Raw genomic sequence first — 18261 nt, 5'->3', positions numbered from 1 at the left:
TGTTCTCGGTGGTTGTGTGTCTCTGTTCTCAGTGGTTGTGTGTCTCTGTGTTTTCAGTGGTTGCGTGTCTGTGTTCTCAGTGGTTATGTATCTCTGTGTTCTCTGTGGTTGAGTGTGTCTGTGTTTTCAGTGGTTGTGTGTCTGTGTTTTCAGTGGTTGTGTATCTCTGTGTTCTCTGTGGTTGTGTGTGTCTGTGTTCTCAGCGGCTGTGTGCCTCTGTCTTCTCAGTGGTTGTGTATCTCTTGTGTTGTCAGTCATCCAGGTGAAGGAGTGATCCAGCTCCTCTCAGTGGCGCGCTCCAGCAGTTTCGGCATCACCATTGGAGGAGGCTCCAACAAGCCGGATGGCCCCGCAGTCTTCATCCAGGAGGTGCTGTCTGGAGGAGACTGTCACCGGGTGAGAAGCTTCAAACACACACAGTAAAATGAAAACTGCAGATACTGAATGAGATGAGGGGTGAAATGAAGGGAAGAAATGTTTCCTTGAACCACAGCACAATGCGTTAATTGTGTAAATATGTAAACAATGAATAAATGAAGGCAGGTCTGAAAATATCAACATTAATCATGGATGATATTTGGGGATGATTTTAGGGGTTTTTACAAAATCAGGAGTTTATTTGTCAAGCTGCAGTTATTGAGCTTTGTCCTCTGGAGGAAGAAAAGCATCTTCACAATCATCACTGACATATATAGATTATCTATGTTAACATGTTGGTAAACAGTTGACCACACATTCTCATGGACTATCACTGATGGGTTCTCATAACGTCTGACCCTACATTGTGTTGGTAATGTCTCCATTGTAACAGCCACATTTCTGACTGAAGCTGTATTTCAGGAATAAAACATGATTTATTAAAACTGATTTCAAATCAGATGTCAGATGTCTTCAGTCACAGTATGATGACAACAGCACATTGAGCTCAGTGTGCTCACTGTGGCCCCGGAGGCCTGACTGAAGGAGCTCGAGGTACCTGGATGAAACATAACTGAGATGGATGCAGTGCAGCAGTGAAGGACTGCAAACACAATGGAGGGAGGCAGAAGAGAGAGAGGGATGAAGAAGGGAATAAAAAAGTGCATACACTGCACTCTCACTGATCCTGTTTCTGTGTGTAGTTGTCTAACATGGACACATACTGGTCACACATACTGTATGTCCAGACAGAGGACCTCATGTGTCTCATACTGATAGTGTTAATTTCCAGTTTTAGTCTCAGTCTTTAAATGGAAATGTGTAACAAGAGCTGAAAGGAACATTAAGAAAGTTACATCAACTCAAGGTAATGTGAACTTTAACAAGGGTAATGTCATCACTGCAACTGAAACTGAAAGTAACGTTAACTGAACGTTGCGTTAACGTTAGCTTACCATTTGCTTGCCTTCATTTCTTACTTTATTCCAGCTGTTTGGTTGCTGCTGTTTGTTCAGATTGCAGCTGAATTTAATTAATACATTTGTGACAGGTGACATTAGTACAGTGGCCCTGAGAGCTCAACGCAAAAAAACATCTTCATCAATTTGACAACACGTGCTGCAATTACTCACAACACAACAGAAGTGGCTGGGACTTGTTCATTGCCCAATTGTGACTTTTGAGTTAGGGTTAAGTTAAAAGCAAGCAACAGTGAGAGGTGTCAAATTGATGAAGATGTTTTCTGAAGTTGCTTGTTTGTGTTTTGTCTGTTTGCATGTGTTTTCTTAATTTGCAGTGCTTTGAGCTCTCCAGGCCACCATACATTAGCTCCCGTCACTGACTGAGACATAATGAAGTGCAACATGCTGCTGGTTAGTTCAGCAGCTCAAGCACCAAAAGGACCTTCTGAAAAAGTATGTTTGGGGAACAGATTATGCATTTTTACCAGTTAGTTAGTTCACATGTCCATAATCTTTCATGCTATTTTATCTTATTGTCTTATTTTTATTTATTGGCAAAAGTCATAGTATGTTTCCTCACAATGTTAGTTTTCAAGTTTTTTTTTATTAGTTTTTGTCTTGTTTTATTTGTGGAAAAACATTTGTCAAGAAACATTTTTTACGATCACATGTTTTGTGTGAATGGGTGAATGTGGTTTGTAGTGTATATCACACTGGGAGGACTCGTGGGGAGCAGCAGTTCAGCAGTTCAATAGTAAAGGCAGGAGCCAGGCCATGAAGTACTTCAAATTTACCACTTGTTAACCAGTGAGGACAGAACAGGGCTGATGTGATTATGTGCTGGTGAATGACAGACCAGTGGGAACTTTCTGACGTCTTTTGCTCTTCCAGCAAAGAAGAATTTTAACACTGGTGCAAATTCTTCTCCGTGCAATTCAATTTTTAATTGTCTTAGTTCCATCTTTGCATCAAAGAAAAAGAGCCAGTTCTCTTTGTCATCAACACTTTCACTGAATGAAAAATGTGATGTTGATAAAGGTGGCAATCTGGAACTATAGCCATTCCTCATCTTTTTAGCAAAACTCAAAAATCTGAAAGCAACAAACGGAAAGTAGTTCAGTTTTGTTCAAAGGCTGATCTGCAGTCAGCTTAAACAGCACTAGACACATTCAGTAGAAGCGATGCCCACAGCTGCTGGAGTAAAGCTGCAGAATCATCATCTAAGAGTGTGTGCATTTATGATAAATCCTCTCTACAGTAGGCCAGATCAGTAGTGCAGTGATCTCACATATACATTTGTGTATATGCAAATACAACTGCATGTCATCAAGCTAATACTGCACCAGGGTCTTTACTCTATCCTAACATGCCTCTGCTTGATGCAGGTTTTCTGAAACTGTGCTGCAGTTTACAACCTTGTCGTATTATTGTGCAGTAAATTGTGATACTGTCACGTTTAAGGGAAAAACTGAATCCAAATGCAAACATCGAAAAAGGGGGTTGGAGGAAAAAGCTATTTAAATAACAAAAAGTGACTTACTTACAGAACTCAATCCAAAATCCTGGTAAAACCCAGGAGCAAAACTGAAACACTAGTGAAACTAATTGGGAAAAAAATAGAAGCAAAACACGAGCAAAATACAGACATAACATTGGCGGGAAACAGGACGAAGACAAGAAGTAAAATAACCACAAGGCACACAAGGGAAGTATTTTCAAAATATAACAGGAAAGCAACCAAAAGTCCAAACATAAAGAGTCCATCAGGGCAGACCATGATAGAAACTGTGTAAAAGTCAGGGAGGACAATGATTGTTATGTAGGTCTGCACAATGAATAGAAATATAATCGAAATCACAATATGGCCAAGGGCAATATCCAATTAACAGAAGCTGTAATTTTCTTGATAAAGCTAAAATGTGTCACATGTTGTTCATTGTTAGCACCATAAGTGTTGTGGTGCTACAGAGACACCCCATCATCATATTCTCCAGACATAAAGGAAACATGTTTGTTTGGTACAAGACTCAACAAAAATCATATCATCATCATTTTTATTTTGTTTTCAGTTCAAATTAAATGAAAAAATGATAATTCCAACTGAAATTGCAATCACAATATGATTTTTTTTGCAAATCGTGCAGCTCTAATTGTCATCATGTATAATTGTCCATGGTAATGGTGATAATGATCTTTAGGAGGAGAAAGCTGGATTTTGATAAACAGGTTTTATTTTGGGAAACATTTTCCTCCGATGAAAGTTTCCCAGTTGAGGGATCCTCCAAAGGATGAAACTAATAATATGATAATACTATAAGAAATAATATCAGCATCACAATACAGCACATTTCTGCTCTCTGCCAAACAGCCCTCCTTGTTTCCCTTAAACACAGAATATGTACTGAGCGTCTCTGTTATCTGTGGAGTCACCTTGACTGCCTGGAGGAAATTACCATAAAGTGACAAATACAGTCCTGTCAGCTCATTAAACTGTATAATATTTAGGAATTTATGCTGGATTAGAGAATATTAAACACTGCCTGAATATTTGGTGGCATTTGTGTTGCTTTGGTGTCAGAGAAATCCCAGAGTCCCCAAACAGACAAACTACACCAAGTGTGAAGGTCAGCCGTCAAGCTAGGACTCTTCCAGGGGCATCACCCTGCTGCTGCTCCACTAGCCCCTCCCCCCACCCCCACCCCCTCCTGCATAATGTTAGATACGTACATGCTACAAGAGCAGTAGTCCCTGCCTCTCACTCATTTATAGTTTATTGAGTAATTACTTAATTAGCACAGTGGTCTTTATCACACAACTCAAATCCACACTCCCGCATTTGGTGTTCTAGTGAGTATTTACTACTAGTACTACTAAACCACAGTGGGTGTGTTTTCATGCTGATGAAGGAACATCCCAGTGATGTGTTTAATAGTTTCTGGACAACAATGGAGATCTATTGCAAAGAGGAATACCATATGCAAATTCAGTTTATTGTTATTGTTTTATTCTTTTTGTGACATTTGTTCACAGAATGAAAAATATACATCATCAGCAGATGTATATTTTAATCACTGTTTCATTTCACATCCAGTTGCTTGTTCTCAGAGTGGCTGCTAGCCTGGTACTGAAGGAACTAACTGAGGAATGCACAGGTGAGGGTTGAGAAAAACAGTAAATGTTGAATATATATATATATATATACAGGAAGCTGCTGGTAAACATGATGGACGAGCTCTGCAGCCTCACCGAGTGTCAGAGGGAACATTCAGCCATTTATGCTGAAAAAACCAGGCAACAAGTCATACTGCAGTCATACTGGATACTGCAGCCTCATATCCTCACTGGAGGCCTGTACGATGCTCTGTATGGTGAGGGAGACGTGGTAAACGTGAGGGCTGCATCAGGACGTTACGCTGGCTGTGCCATGCAGCTGCTGTCAGAGTAGATCAGGCTGAAACACAGTTCACTGTTAGAGGATAATTGTGGTTTATTGCAGTCTTTTTTTGGTATTGTTTTGGCTACAGTCATTCTAGTTCATGCAGAGCACTGAAGTGTAGCAAGCATTTGCTGATCAGCATTGTTTCATTCATGCTTCACCAGCACCACGACAGTCAGAGCTGGGGGCGTCATGTCTTCATGTTCTACGTCTGTCCCATTCCAAGGGAATAGAAAATGTACTATTATCATTATTATTATTATTATTAATATTATTATTATTAGTAGTAGTAGTTGTTGCACTGCTCAAACAAATTAAGGGAACACAATATAATCATCACAGTATAACACCAAGTCAGTTAAACTTCAGGGATCTCAATCTGTCCATTTAGGAAGCACAAGTGATTGTGAATCAGTTTCACCTGCTTTGGTGCAAATGAAAGTGACAACAGGTGCAATGGAGAGGCCAAACCAAGACATCCCCCAAAAAGGAAATGGTTTTACATGTGGTGGCCACAGACAATTGCTCTCTCCTGATCCTTCCTGACTGATTCTTCTCTAGTTCTGTGTTTTGCTAGTGTCCTTGTCACTACTGGTAGCATGAGGCAGTACCTGCAGCCCAATCAGGTTGCACAGGTAGTCCAGCTCCTCCAGGATGGCACATCCATACATGCGGTCACAAGACGGTTTGCTGTGTCTCCCAGCAAAGTCTCAAGAGGATGGAGGAGATACCAGGAGACCGGTCATTACACAAGGAGAGCTGGACAGGGCCGAAGAAGGGCATCAACCCAGCAGCAGGACTTGTACCTGCTCCTCTGTGTGAGGAGGAACAGGAGGAGCACTGCCAGAGCTCTACAACATGACCTCCAGCAGGCTACTGGTGTGCATGTTTCTGACCAAACTGTCAGAAACAGACTCCATGAGGGTGGCATGAGGGTCTGATGTCCTCTAGTGGGACCTGTGCTCACAGCGCAGCACCCTGTAGTTTGATTTGCCATAGATCACCAGAATTGGCAGGTCTGCCATTGGCACCCTGTTCTCTTCACAGATGAGAGCGGGTTCACACTGAGCACATGTGACAGGCGTGAAAGAGTCTGGAGACGCTGTGGTGTTATGCTGCCTGTAACATCATCCAGCATGACCGATTTGGTGGTGGATCAGTGATGGTCTGGGGAGGCATAGACCTCCATGTCACAGCCAGCGGTACCCTGACTGCTGTTAGGTACTGGGATGAAATCCTCAGAGCGATTGTCAGACCTTATGCTGGTGCAGTGGCCCTGGGTTCCTCCTGGTGCAGGACAATGCCTGGCTTCATGTGGCCAGTGTGTAGGCAGTTCCTGGATGACGAAGGCATTGATGCCATTGATTGACCCTCACGTTCCCCTGACCTAAATCCAATTGAGCACCTATAGCACATCGGACATCATGTATCGGTGCATCCGATGCTGCCATGTACCACCACAGACTGTCCCTGACCTGGATGCCCTGATCCAGGTCAGGGAGGAGATCCCCCAGGACACCATCTGCCGACTCATCAGGAGCATGCCCAGATGTTGTTGGGAGTTTATAAAAGCACGTGGGGGCCATACACACTACTGAGTCACATTATGAGTTGCCGTGATGAAATTCACGCAAGTTGGATCAGCCTGTGATTCCAATTTCTTACTTTGATTTTCAGTGTGATTGTGAATCCAGCCCTCAGTGGGTTGATGATTTTGGTTTCCATTGACGGTTGTTACGTCATTTTGTTGTGAAGATTTTCAACTTGAATAATTCATTCATCAAGATCCAATGTGTGATTTAAGTGTTCCCTTAATTTTTTTGAGCAGTGTATTTTCCTGCTGTGACATCTTTCAGAGACAAACACTATTAACATACCTGTAACCTGTCCAGCACCGTGCTGTTCAACCAGTGATAATTCAAATTTAAACAGTAATACTAACCGTTTGGCGTGAAACCGGTACCAGTTTCATCTGTAGGTGGGAAAAGGTCAAAGGTCAAGGTCACAGTGACTTCATGTTCTTGGGAATGACTCCACAGTAGTGACTCATTCATATGCGTAAGTAAAAAGAAAAAAATTCAATAACTCTTAGGTTATGAGGATTGGACGTCAGATGAATAAATTGTGATAAGTAGAGAAATAATGAAGCACAGACATTTGCTCGTGTCCAAATGAATGAGGCCACTTTGGAGTCATTCAATGAGAAGCTTAGGCCTGTGCTCAAAATGTTTAAAATTATTCAATTTCTTAACTGTGGTCGAAGCTGAAATGTTTATGTTGTGAGCATTAACCTGCACAAACGAGTTGAAAACATTTTATTCATGTTCTGATCACATGGGGCTCTATGGAGGTGCAATGTTTGCACAAGTTTAAGTGGTATTCCCTACAGATGACAGCTGACTGTCTGTTTAATTAGATTTCCAACCTGAGTGAGGGAAGGGAAATCTACAGGTGTTACAGCAGGAATAGGCTGTGTAATGGAACTAAGAATTTAGCTGGACTTGTAACAATCACTTCATGTGACGTTTACTTTGATGAACTCAGCTCTGGAGGTCATATTATATTTCTCCTGCCTTTGCCAGAGATGTTAGCTGAGTAAAGACTTTCAATTAGGAGATGTTGTCACCGTACAGTGCTTCTCCCGAGTGAACTGGCTGCTGCTTCACACACACTTGTGGACAGCCTGTGTTAAATGATGACATGCTTGTATTTGTCATGTCTCTGCACTGGTGACAGCCGGCAGGAGGCATTATGTTTTCCTGCTGTCAGTCTGTCAGTCCGTCTGTCCCATTCTCATGACTCAACATTCACCTGGACTCAAAACATCTTTTTGGCCATAACTCACAAATTCATTCACTAATTATGAAGCAATTTAGTTCAAATGTCTATAAAGATTAAATGAAGTGGTGACATTTTATATATAAAAGGTCAAACGTCAACCACATCATAATGTTCTGCACAAACAACTCTGGCCAATATTCAACACTAACTTAAGAGGGAGATATTGTGACCATATTTCTTGGTGGAGGGGTACATCCACAAGCTGGTGATTCTAGTTTGTGGCTATGTGGGCAGGGTCTCTTCCTTTCACTCTAGCCCCAGTCAGTTGCACACAGTGTAGAAAGTGTAAATTGTGGTGGCCACTTTTCATTATGAATAATGAACCATGTGAAATTTAAAACTTCAACAGTAGCAAAATACATATTAGAGAAACACGGAGGAGCGTGTGCCAGTCTCCCCCATACAGAAATGTCATATATGACGTATATGTCCCTATATCAAGCCAGATGTCGCCATATACAGTATTTCACCTATAAGAGAATATATTATAATCTCATATATACATCCTCTGGATATATGAAGATATAGGTCTATAACGTATATGAAATGCCCATAGTAAAATGACATTGGTAAAACATGTTGCAACCACATTTGTTAATGATATACAGTATATTCAATTTATATATGCAAATTTTTAAAAACAACATACAAATTCTCTCTGTTTATATCAGTTTTTTCTGTCTTTCTCTATACATGTCTATATTTGATATTTACATATATAATATCAACATATACTGGCAGGCTTTGGGATGGATATATATCTATGTAACATATATCTACAGTATAAACATACATAAATAAACGTACATATTTGTATGGGCTCGACATATACGTCAGTATATGAAATAGTTCCAGATTCTAACAGGTTCAATATGTAATTTTTTTACAAATAATGTACATGTATTTCATATATGGGAATTCAAAATATGTACATAGATTAAAGTTGTGTATGGGACAGGCTGTGATGGTTGTTTACAGTATACAGTGTTATCATAGCCAATAGAAATGATGGAAGTAAGCCTTTACATGGATGAACACTTTCTGTCCCTACAGTTGGTTTCAGGGGGGCTGCAGTAAGTAGTTTAAAATAACAGTGCTGGTGTGATGGCCCAAGATATATGTAGATAGTAGCAGAGCAGAAATATGTGTTGAATCCTGTGTAGAGTCAAAGAGGCACTGACTGTCTCAGAAGTCAGTCGTGCTCTCACATATTGAAGAGGAATAAAAATGATGATCCTATAGAAAGAGACGCTCCAACAGTCGTACACAGCCCTCTCTTCCTTCTCCCCAATCCCATCCTCCTCGCTTCTCTGTCCGCCCACTCACTGTCAACTGTGGCAACAAGACAGGGAGGGAGAGGAGGAGAGTGAAGGGGAGAGACGAAGAAAAGAGGAATCTGCTCTTGAGTTTGTGTGCTTGGAGGAAGCTGTCTCTAAGTACCGGTAGATGTCCTGCAAGGTTTTACATCATTTGCATTCAAGAGGCACCCTCAGGGCTGAGAACATATCCCATGATCCCTGTGGAGAGGTCTGTGTGCTGTTGTACCTTTTGGTGCATGTTTAGATTCTCTCTCTCTTCACAATGACAAATTAAATTAGACAGGCTCTATCAGACATATGAACAGTCTTATAGTCTTCGTTCAAACAAGATTTTTGTCCTTATGACTGCCTCAGCATTATTTGCTTGGAGAGAGAAGCTGACATCTCTTTAGACACAGGGCCTGTAACAGAAGCCTACAATAAAAGTCAGGATATGTTCCTATGAAAGATGAAGAACCAGCTTGATATTAATGTTGATCTGTTGGGTTATATACTCCGATTGATTGGTTACCTTTGCTGATGATACTCATTTCAGTACATTTCACCCCAGAATAATAATCCTCAGGCTTTGACCTCAATTATAACCTGTTTATATCCCCTAACCCACTATCACAGAAGTCAACATTAACTTCACTTCTCTGTCAACACTGAAGTGAAGTTAATGTTTGATTCTGATTTCAGTTTCAAACATCACCAAAACAGCCTTCTTCCATTTGACAACATCACAAAGTTGGACATTTCTTGAACCAGGACAATGCCGAAAAATGTATTAACTCCTTACCCATACACAAACGTTATACATGTATATATATTAAATTTCCATATTTGAAATATGTGTATATATAAAATAAAAACATATATATAAAATGTATTAAACCAATTAGAAATTACAACAATTTCATACATTGACATATACTGTATGTCTAGCACATACAAATATATATGTTTCTATATGTATGTTTATATTGGTAGACATATGTTACATAAATATATATCCATCCCAAAGCCTATATATACATTATATGTGTTGATATTATATAGGGTTCAAAAGTCTGTGACCACTTTCCCAGAATAGGAGGATAAGCATGTTTAAAATTAATAAGAAATTAAATTTTTTTTAAAAACATATATAAGCATATATAATTTTATATGTAAGTTGTTTTAATAAACTGACATATAAATCAAATATTTATTGTTATTGTTAACATATCTGGTTGTAACCTATTATACTATATAAAAAATAATCGTAGACATTTTTTTCATATGTACATACAAATTTTACTGTGGGTATTTCATATATGTTATAAACTTATATCTTCATTTATCCAGAGGATGTATGTATGTGATGATAATATATCCCCTTATAGTCAACATATAGGGCAACATCACTCAATGATATAGGGACATATACGTCATATATTACATTTCTGTATGAGTTATTTCAAACTAATTAGACTAATGTAATATATTAGACAGACCTTCTGCAGCTGATTCAGTGCTCCATGACAAGATTGTTAAGTGAGATTTAAAAAAAAGAAAACCCTGAGTATCTTTTGGAGTTGATTGTAAAATTCTCCGAATTATAAGCCGTACACAGACAGAGACCCCGTCTGTATGGCTGATTTACCATTATGTTAGACCCACAGAACAGCTGCTGAATGCAGTGCAGCAGTTAGCAGCTAAAGAGCCAGATATTTCCCTCAGGAGCTAGAAGAGAGGGAACTGATCTGGTGACACAAACACAACTTTATGAGGTGATAATACGTCATTATTGTGTTTTCAGTTTGTTGCAATGGTGCCAAATAACCCCCTTTCACTTAAGTAAAATATTGAATTAATGATTTTACTTTTAATGGAATATATTTATTGCTGCCTTTACTCCAGTTTCATATGTTGTGTTTTGCAACTGTTAACTGGCTAAAGAAATGATTCAAAGCTCCATATTTTCTTCTTCTCCTGTGTTTTATTTGACGTGTTGATCCATAAGAAGATGTATTTTTGGTTTTAAGAACCAAAAACCATCTCAATGTAGTTTTACATCTCCACTATCAGGCTTCTCTCTGGAGCTCTAGTAACAACAGGTCAGTGAGCCAATCAGAAGAGAGGACGCGCTGAGCCTCTCCTCTGATTGGCTGACTGTTTTCTGAGTGATTTAATTAAAATATAGCAGATTTCAGATAAACACTGGTTTTAAGGCTCAGTTTCTGAAAACAGGCTGTGTGCATTTCTCTGTGGACTGAGGCTTTGATACTTTCACAGTATTAATATAGAACCTAGACCTGCTTTATAATCACACAACACATGGACATCTACCTTTAGACTATATGGGGCTTTAATGCTAAATTTAAAAAAAAACTAACTAAATTAAATATTCACACAAACTCTTATTCACATAGTAAAAACAGTTGCATTTATGAGATTATGACTAAAAATAAAATGGTTGTAAATTTCATAGCCATCTCTCAACATGTTGTATTAATCCAGCATAGTACTGGAAGATTGTCTCAGGGATGGAGCTGCAGCAGACATGTAGATTTCATTTGGCCCATTTGTTTCTCACTGACTTACACACTCAAAATCCCCAATAACAGATGGTGACTGGTACAGAGTAGTAAGACTACATGCAACTGTGTTAGAGACAGGGCACAGTAAAGTAGAGCTACATGTCCATACTGTCATTAAGTCTCTTTAACTCACTCCACACTGTGCACTAATGTCTGGCTCTATAACACTGACCCTCTCTGTTTCTTCTGCTTATAGAAGCAGTTTGTCCATTTCACCTAAATCCTGACTATTAATCCTCTGTGTGATATGGGAAGCAGGCTAGCATTCATGCTCTGTGATTCTGTATGAGATGAGTCAGCAGGAGGATTATACAGCCATGCATGTATCAGAACTATAGCAGCTTTAAGGTGACAAACCCCATTTCAAATGTGCAGGAGAGATTTGTGTATAAATGAGCGAGGAGTATGATCCTCAGTGGCTCCATTTACCTGTCAATATCATCAGTGGACGACAGCCTGGGTCACCATGTGATCCTAAGATTTTGTTTATGTTTTCAAATCAGCTGTACAATAACTGATCACTGTTTCCTCCTTTACTTTAACATAAATGTTGTCCTTTCTACACCTGATTGGACAAATGTAGCATTTGCTGAGATGTCATTGGTAAAGCCAGAGGCGAACCATCAGGAGACGCAAAGAAATACTTTGTGCCCCCAGGCACATTTTGCAATGACAACTATAAACCCCCTTAAACCTCCCATGCAGATACTAAACAGTGCACTGATGTTGCCCCAAACCCCCCTAAGTGGGGGCCCTTGATGATTGTACTGTAGCTAGCATTTAGTGATCTGCATGTGAGGCATTTAGGGGACATCTGTAAATTGTAGTTTTCTGCAGATAGTCTGCACTTCACCAAAATGAGTTTAAACCACTCTAAAGAGTGACAGTTCTGAGTAACACCATTAGTTATGGGATGGAAAACAATGGAGCTGGTGTTGATATTGTTACTGAATGTTGAATCCACATCTCTGGCAGAGATGTGGATTCAACATTCAGTAACAAGGATTGGGTTTGTTGTAGTCGTGCTTGTGATGATGTGATGATACCACATTTACTTGACCAGCCACAATCAGCAGCACTACAACATGATTGTACCGGGATCTTGGACCTTTGGAAACCCATGTAGAACATGTGACAATGGCTGTATTTCACATCTGGAAAAGAGTTGATAGTGTCTATACTTGGACAGGTCCTGTGGTCCATATGTTCATAATAAAGAATATTTAGAAATATTTAACCTGTGTGGTTTTTCAGCTCATCATGACTAAAGCCTCTGGCTCCTTGTTGTGCAGGACGGACGTCTGAGGCCTGGAGATCAGCTCATTGCCATTAACAAAGAGTCGTTGATAGGTGTGACCCACGAGGAGGCCAAGAGCATGCTGAACAAAGTCAAGTTCAGGTGGGTGCTGCAGGGATTAGATATGAATTGCTCATAGAGTAACTCAAAGTGAATCTCTGTAGAAACAGTGAGTACAGTCAGCTACTGTTCCACAATCTTTCCTCTTCCCTCTGTACCTGTAAAGATCACTGTGTACATGCTCATGTCTTTGTATGTATTGTGTCTCCAGCCAAGACAGCACAGTGGAGATCGCCTTCATCCCAGGTAAAGGACTTTTTCCAAGCAGCACGTCCCTCCACAACGGAGTCCAGCGAGCTGCGGGGAACAGCTACAACTCTGGACGTTTAAAAGTCCACATCAGATCACCTGAGGTCAGCTCGCCAATACACAAGTACTGGACATTCTGTCACTTGATTCAGTGATTTCATAGCAATTTATTGCAACAACAAGTGTGGGAAAGCAGAAGTAGAAGCATTTCTGACTGAATCAAAAATAATCAGGCTTCTGTTTCCATAACACATCTTAGACTCATGTATCAGCTCAGTACAGAAGCCTAATGCAGTCACATTTTCTAGAATCATTTTTGTGGAAAAAAATTCTGTTTTTCTGAATTAATGATCATTATTTTTTATCTCAGAAAAGCAAGAGCAGATGTTTTTTTGGTGGCAGAGCTGAACAGAGCTGAATCTATAGAGGACTTTTTCTTAGTTAATACACTCGAATAATAATTCTATTACTGACTTACATACTGACTTACTTTTATTTAAGTTTAAGATGATCAGTGAATAAACTGAGAAACTTTCATTTCATTTATTTAATGTAATTTACTTACATTTTATTTTATTTAACTGTTTATTCATCTTGTGTTTAAATGCATTAATAAGCCCAAATTTTTTGATTAAATTTAATTAATAATTAATCATTGATAGACAAAATAAGAAAATAGAGTTATTGATTTGCAAAACTGATTGAAAAAGTTTTTTATATTATTTCCAATACATTAGTAGATTGTGATCAGTTCAAAATTTTATCATTCACTTCTCTTGGAACATCACTGCATTATTGCCCAGCAAATCATTAATATCTATCATTTCTTGGTTGTCATCATGTCATCATTACATGTTTTTTCACTTTCTTTTTTCAAATGTATTTGTGTGTGCAGATTTGTACAGAGGAGCCGGCTCCAGTGTCCTCCCCTTCTCCTGACATCTGCCCACCAGATATTCAGATTTCAGGTACAACACCTCACTACACCACTACACGCACACACACACGCACGCACGCACGCATACGCGCACACACACGCACACACACACACACACTTTACTTTGATTTCAAATCAAAATCCTCCCTCTGCTTCTGCTGCTCAGAGCTGTGTGGGGCAGATTGAGCTGTTGATTCACAGTGAGATTGGTAGTACTTACAATCATGTCACATTTTACTTTAAAGGAAAGGTCTGGCAGTATTCTTTTACTTTTCTTCTTGTCATTGATTCCCACACCAATCCCAATGTGGGTAGGGAAATAAATAAGGCATGTGTCGATGTGTGAAACAGTGCTACTCCTCTTCAAGCAACATCACAACCTTAATATATATTGGTGATTCAAAATGAAGAGAAATGTTACAACAGTAAAATATTGTTTATAACATACACTATGATAGTACAGCAGTAATAGGGAGTGTATGTTCAATTATCCAGTATTTTTATATCGCAGTATTATGAATCTTTCCTCTGGTGCTGTCCTTGGTGCCTCAGTATATCTAATGTTATCTAAAATTGTGTCCATCTTATCTTTTCCTACTGAAGATCCTTTCTCCATCCAGCTCCAAATTGTCATCAGTGTGGTTCTTGTCAGAAGATTTTCACTTGTTCACGTAGTATTTGTAGTGGTGTGAGCTGTGGAGCTCAGGGGTAATGGAACATCAGTAAGAGTCCTTTGTTCCTGTAGTTTGGGTGTCACCTCTCCCCAGGATCACTGCAGATTTAAATTAATTTGAATCAAGTTTATTTATAAAGCACAAGGAAAACAATCAGAGTGCTGTACAATAATATGCAACGAGAAACACACAACATAATAACAGCTATAAAATGTGAAGTCTTAATTATCCCATAGTCAGTTTGAAAATAAAACAGAGGGGATAAAAGTGAAATATAAAAACCTTAGGGACACTCAAAAGCCAAAGAAAAGATGCAAGTTTTAAGTTTAGACTTAAAAATGTCCACAGAGGAGGAACACTTCATTTGAAGAGGTAAATTGTTCCAAAGTTTTGGGGCAGATACTGCAAAAGCCCAATCACTCTTTCCCCTTAGCCTGGACCAGGGGACAGCCAGGAGCAGCTGGTCCAAACATCTGAGGGGTCTGGGGTTGGAAAGGAGGCAGAGGAGCTTAGAGATGGATTCAGGTGCCTAAAGCTAAAGTGTTGACTTATATCCTTCAAATTATTGACAGAGAGGAATGGTTCGAGTTTGGCGATGTTTCTTAGATGGAAATAGCAACCTTTCACAACAGTGTTGATTTGTTTGTCAAATGTTAGGGCTGAATCAAACATGACACCAAGATCTTTGGCCTGAGCAAGAAGGTGAGGGGCCTGGGGTCCTAAGAGATGTGCTACACTCCTGGTGGAGTCAGGGGGACCAAACAAGACCACTTTAGTCTTTCTAACATTTTATTGAAGACAGTTATTTGCCATACAATCTTTCACATCCTGGAGGCAGTCGAGGAAAGAGCTAACTGAGTTAGTAATAGCATTATCACCAGGTTGTAAGGGGAGGTATAGCTGAGGGGTTGTCAGCGTAGAAATGATAGGAGATGTTATATTTTTGGCAGATGGAACCCGAGGGGAGCAAGTATGAGGAAAACACAATAGGCCTTAAAATGGAGCCTTGAGGTACTCCACATGTGATGGGGCAGATAAGGAGAAGAAATTTCCAGATTTGATAGAAAAAGATATATCTGTCAGGTATGAGGCAAACCACTGCAAGCCCTGCCCTGTTGCTCAAGATGGTTCAAGAGGATAGTATTGTCCACTATATCAAAGGTGGAGCTAAGGTCTAGCAGGATTTATAAGGTGAAATTATTTAAAGCTGAGGTATCAAGGTTAGGTTTTTTGATACAGGGATGAACTGCATGTTTAAAGCAAGAGGGAACAGAGCCAATGGATAGGATAAGATTGTGGGACCTACAGTGTCAAACACTTCCTTCAACAGGTGAGTGGGAATAATGTCCAGGGGGCAAATAGCTGGCTTTGTATGTAGAACTATGTCTTTAATATGAGCAAGGGACACAGGCTCAAAGTTTCTTTGGACAGCAGAGCAAGGAGGGAGGACATTGGGAGAAGGTGGAATATGAGATTGGATGTTTTCAAGTGTATGTTCAAGTTTATGTCTCTCTGTGTTTCTTTGTCAGAGGCTTTGGGATGCTGCTGGTTGTAAGACACTGTGAGACACTGTGAGAGGCTGTGAGAGGCTGTGAGACACTGTGAGAGGGTGTGAGACACTGTGAGAGGTTGTGAGAGGCTGTGAGACACTGCGAGAGGGTGTGAGACACTGTGAGAGGTTGTGAGAGGCTGTGAGACACTGTGAGAGGGTGTGAGACGCTGTGAGAGGTTGTTAGAGGCTGTGAGACACTGTGAGAGGGTGTGAGACGCTGTGAGACGCTGTGAGAGGCTGTAAGACACTGTGAGAAGACATATATGATGACCTTCACATCATTGACAGAGAGGAATGGTTTGAGTTTGGCGATGTTTCTTAAATGGAAATAGCAACCTTTCACAATAGTGTTGATTTGTTTGTCAAATGTTAGGGCTGAATCAAACATGACACCGAGATTTTTGGCCTGAGCAAGAAGGTGAGCAAGTATGAGGAAAATAAAAGGAAGAGATTTAACAGGGTGCTCATGATGTCTGTGGAAAGCTCTGCTCTAAAGACTGAAGTCAGGGAACAAAAATCTCCTGTTTGGAGGTTACATCACAGATTACTGTACATAAAAGACTACTAGACAGGTGGGTATGTTCTGTACACCTGTATACATGCACCACTACATTCGTTCATTCATTTTACATACATACATACATTCATTCATTTTGACTCTATTCCACAACCACTGTCATGCTGCCTGGATGACTTACTACAGTCCCTAACAGATGCACTGTTTCCCCCTGTCTGAGTAATGTCTGTTATACACTACAGTGACCACCTGGACACTACTGAACCTTTATTAATGAATATCTCTTTTTTAAGATTTATATAATATATAGAGAAAATATATAATGATACATGTTCATTGTCACTGCTCTTTGGTAAACACAACCTTCCTTCACCATGTCTGTCATGTGTTTAACAAAGCAGCACTGCCATTAAATAACCTTTAAAGGACTATTAAACACCTGCCAAATCAGAGCTGAGATTTTCAGTGATTTGTCCCAGAAGTACCTCAAATCAGACGTACGAGATAAACCCGGCTGATCAAGAATGAAAAACGGGGAACATTTGCTCCCTTACAGAGATTGGGGATTAGGTAGAGAGGAGAGGATAGGATTTAAATGAAACCACAGCACAGTAGGGGACCTACGAGTGCACAGGAATTTGAGGGATCATGACAAAGTCCTGTCTTAATAACAGTGGCTATAGTACGTCATTGTTTTCAGAAACTGAGTCTGTGTTGGAGAGAGAGAAGACAGAATTAAGAAGCAAGAAAAATGTATAAGGGAGTAGAAAACTGTTTTAAAGCTGGACCAGAATATGAGTTCACTTGGACGGTTCTCAGTTTTCAGTTTTGGGATTCAGATTTTCCTCTATTCTATTATTGTCAGCACATTTGCTCTATTTATACTTTTGCCTGATTACACTGACCCCAGACGCTCCACTATTTCACTCGCCCTGTCACATGCACTGTGATCTATTAACACTAGTTGAAAAGTCAACTGCCTAAAGTTTCACAGTGTACCTCGCCTTGTATCTCGTGAGCATGGAGGCGTGCGTGGCTGTCACCTGACACTTTATAATTCATTGGCGGGAATACTGCTCCTTCCTACTGGAAACTTTCAAGAGTATACTGCTCTATCTAACAATTACACATGTTTAGTAAAAGAAAAGGTATTAATGAATAAGAAACCGAATAATGTGAACCAGACCAGCAGCTCAGATGTTAAGGGTGTCTGTGGGCCCCGGCTCAGAGACAGTCCCAATCCTATTGGCCTGGATTATCACAGCTAACGTTATTTCCTAGGTGCTGTGACCACTTAGCTCCCCTCCAGGCTCCTATTGGTTTAGCCAGGTGGTGTCTGTGACAGATGTCAGCAGTTTGTGGTGAGGTGAGCAGACACACAGAATGACAGGACATCAGTTCTGATTGTTTCCAAAATTCAGTTGGAGCTCATGTGG

General features: G+C 39.9%; 1 protein-coding gene across 1 annotated transcript in view; it reads left to right on the top strand.

The window, feature by feature from the left end:
- The window catches only part of LOC111236272 (syntaxin-binding protein 4-like), an 80759-nt gene that overhangs the window by 42508 nt on the left and 19990 nt on the right, over positions 1-18261 (top strand). Inside the window, exons 8-11 of the mRNA XM_022764948.1 lie at positions 255-396; positions 12832-12938; positions 13108-13249; positions 14041-14113. Of these exons, the coding sequence (XP_022620669.1) occupies positions 255-396; positions 12832-12938; positions 13108-13249; positions 14041-14113 (464 nt within the window). The remainder of the gene's footprint in view (positions 1-254; positions 397-12831; positions 12939-13107; positions 13250-14040; positions 14114-18261) is intronic.

This window comes from Seriola dumerili, unplaced genomic scaffold, assembly GCF_002260705.1.
Source record: "Seriola dumerili isolate Sdu_G_001 unplaced genomic scaffold, Sdu_1.0 BDQW01000609.1, whole genome shotgun sequence".
In the NCBI taxonomy this organism is placed as follows: domain Eukaryota; kingdom Metazoa; phylum Chordata; class Actinopteri; order Carangiformes; family Carangidae; genus Seriola; species Seriola dumerili.
The sequence above is the reverse complement of the archived record's forward strand: the minus strand, read 5'-3'. Positions and strand labels throughout refer to the sequence as shown.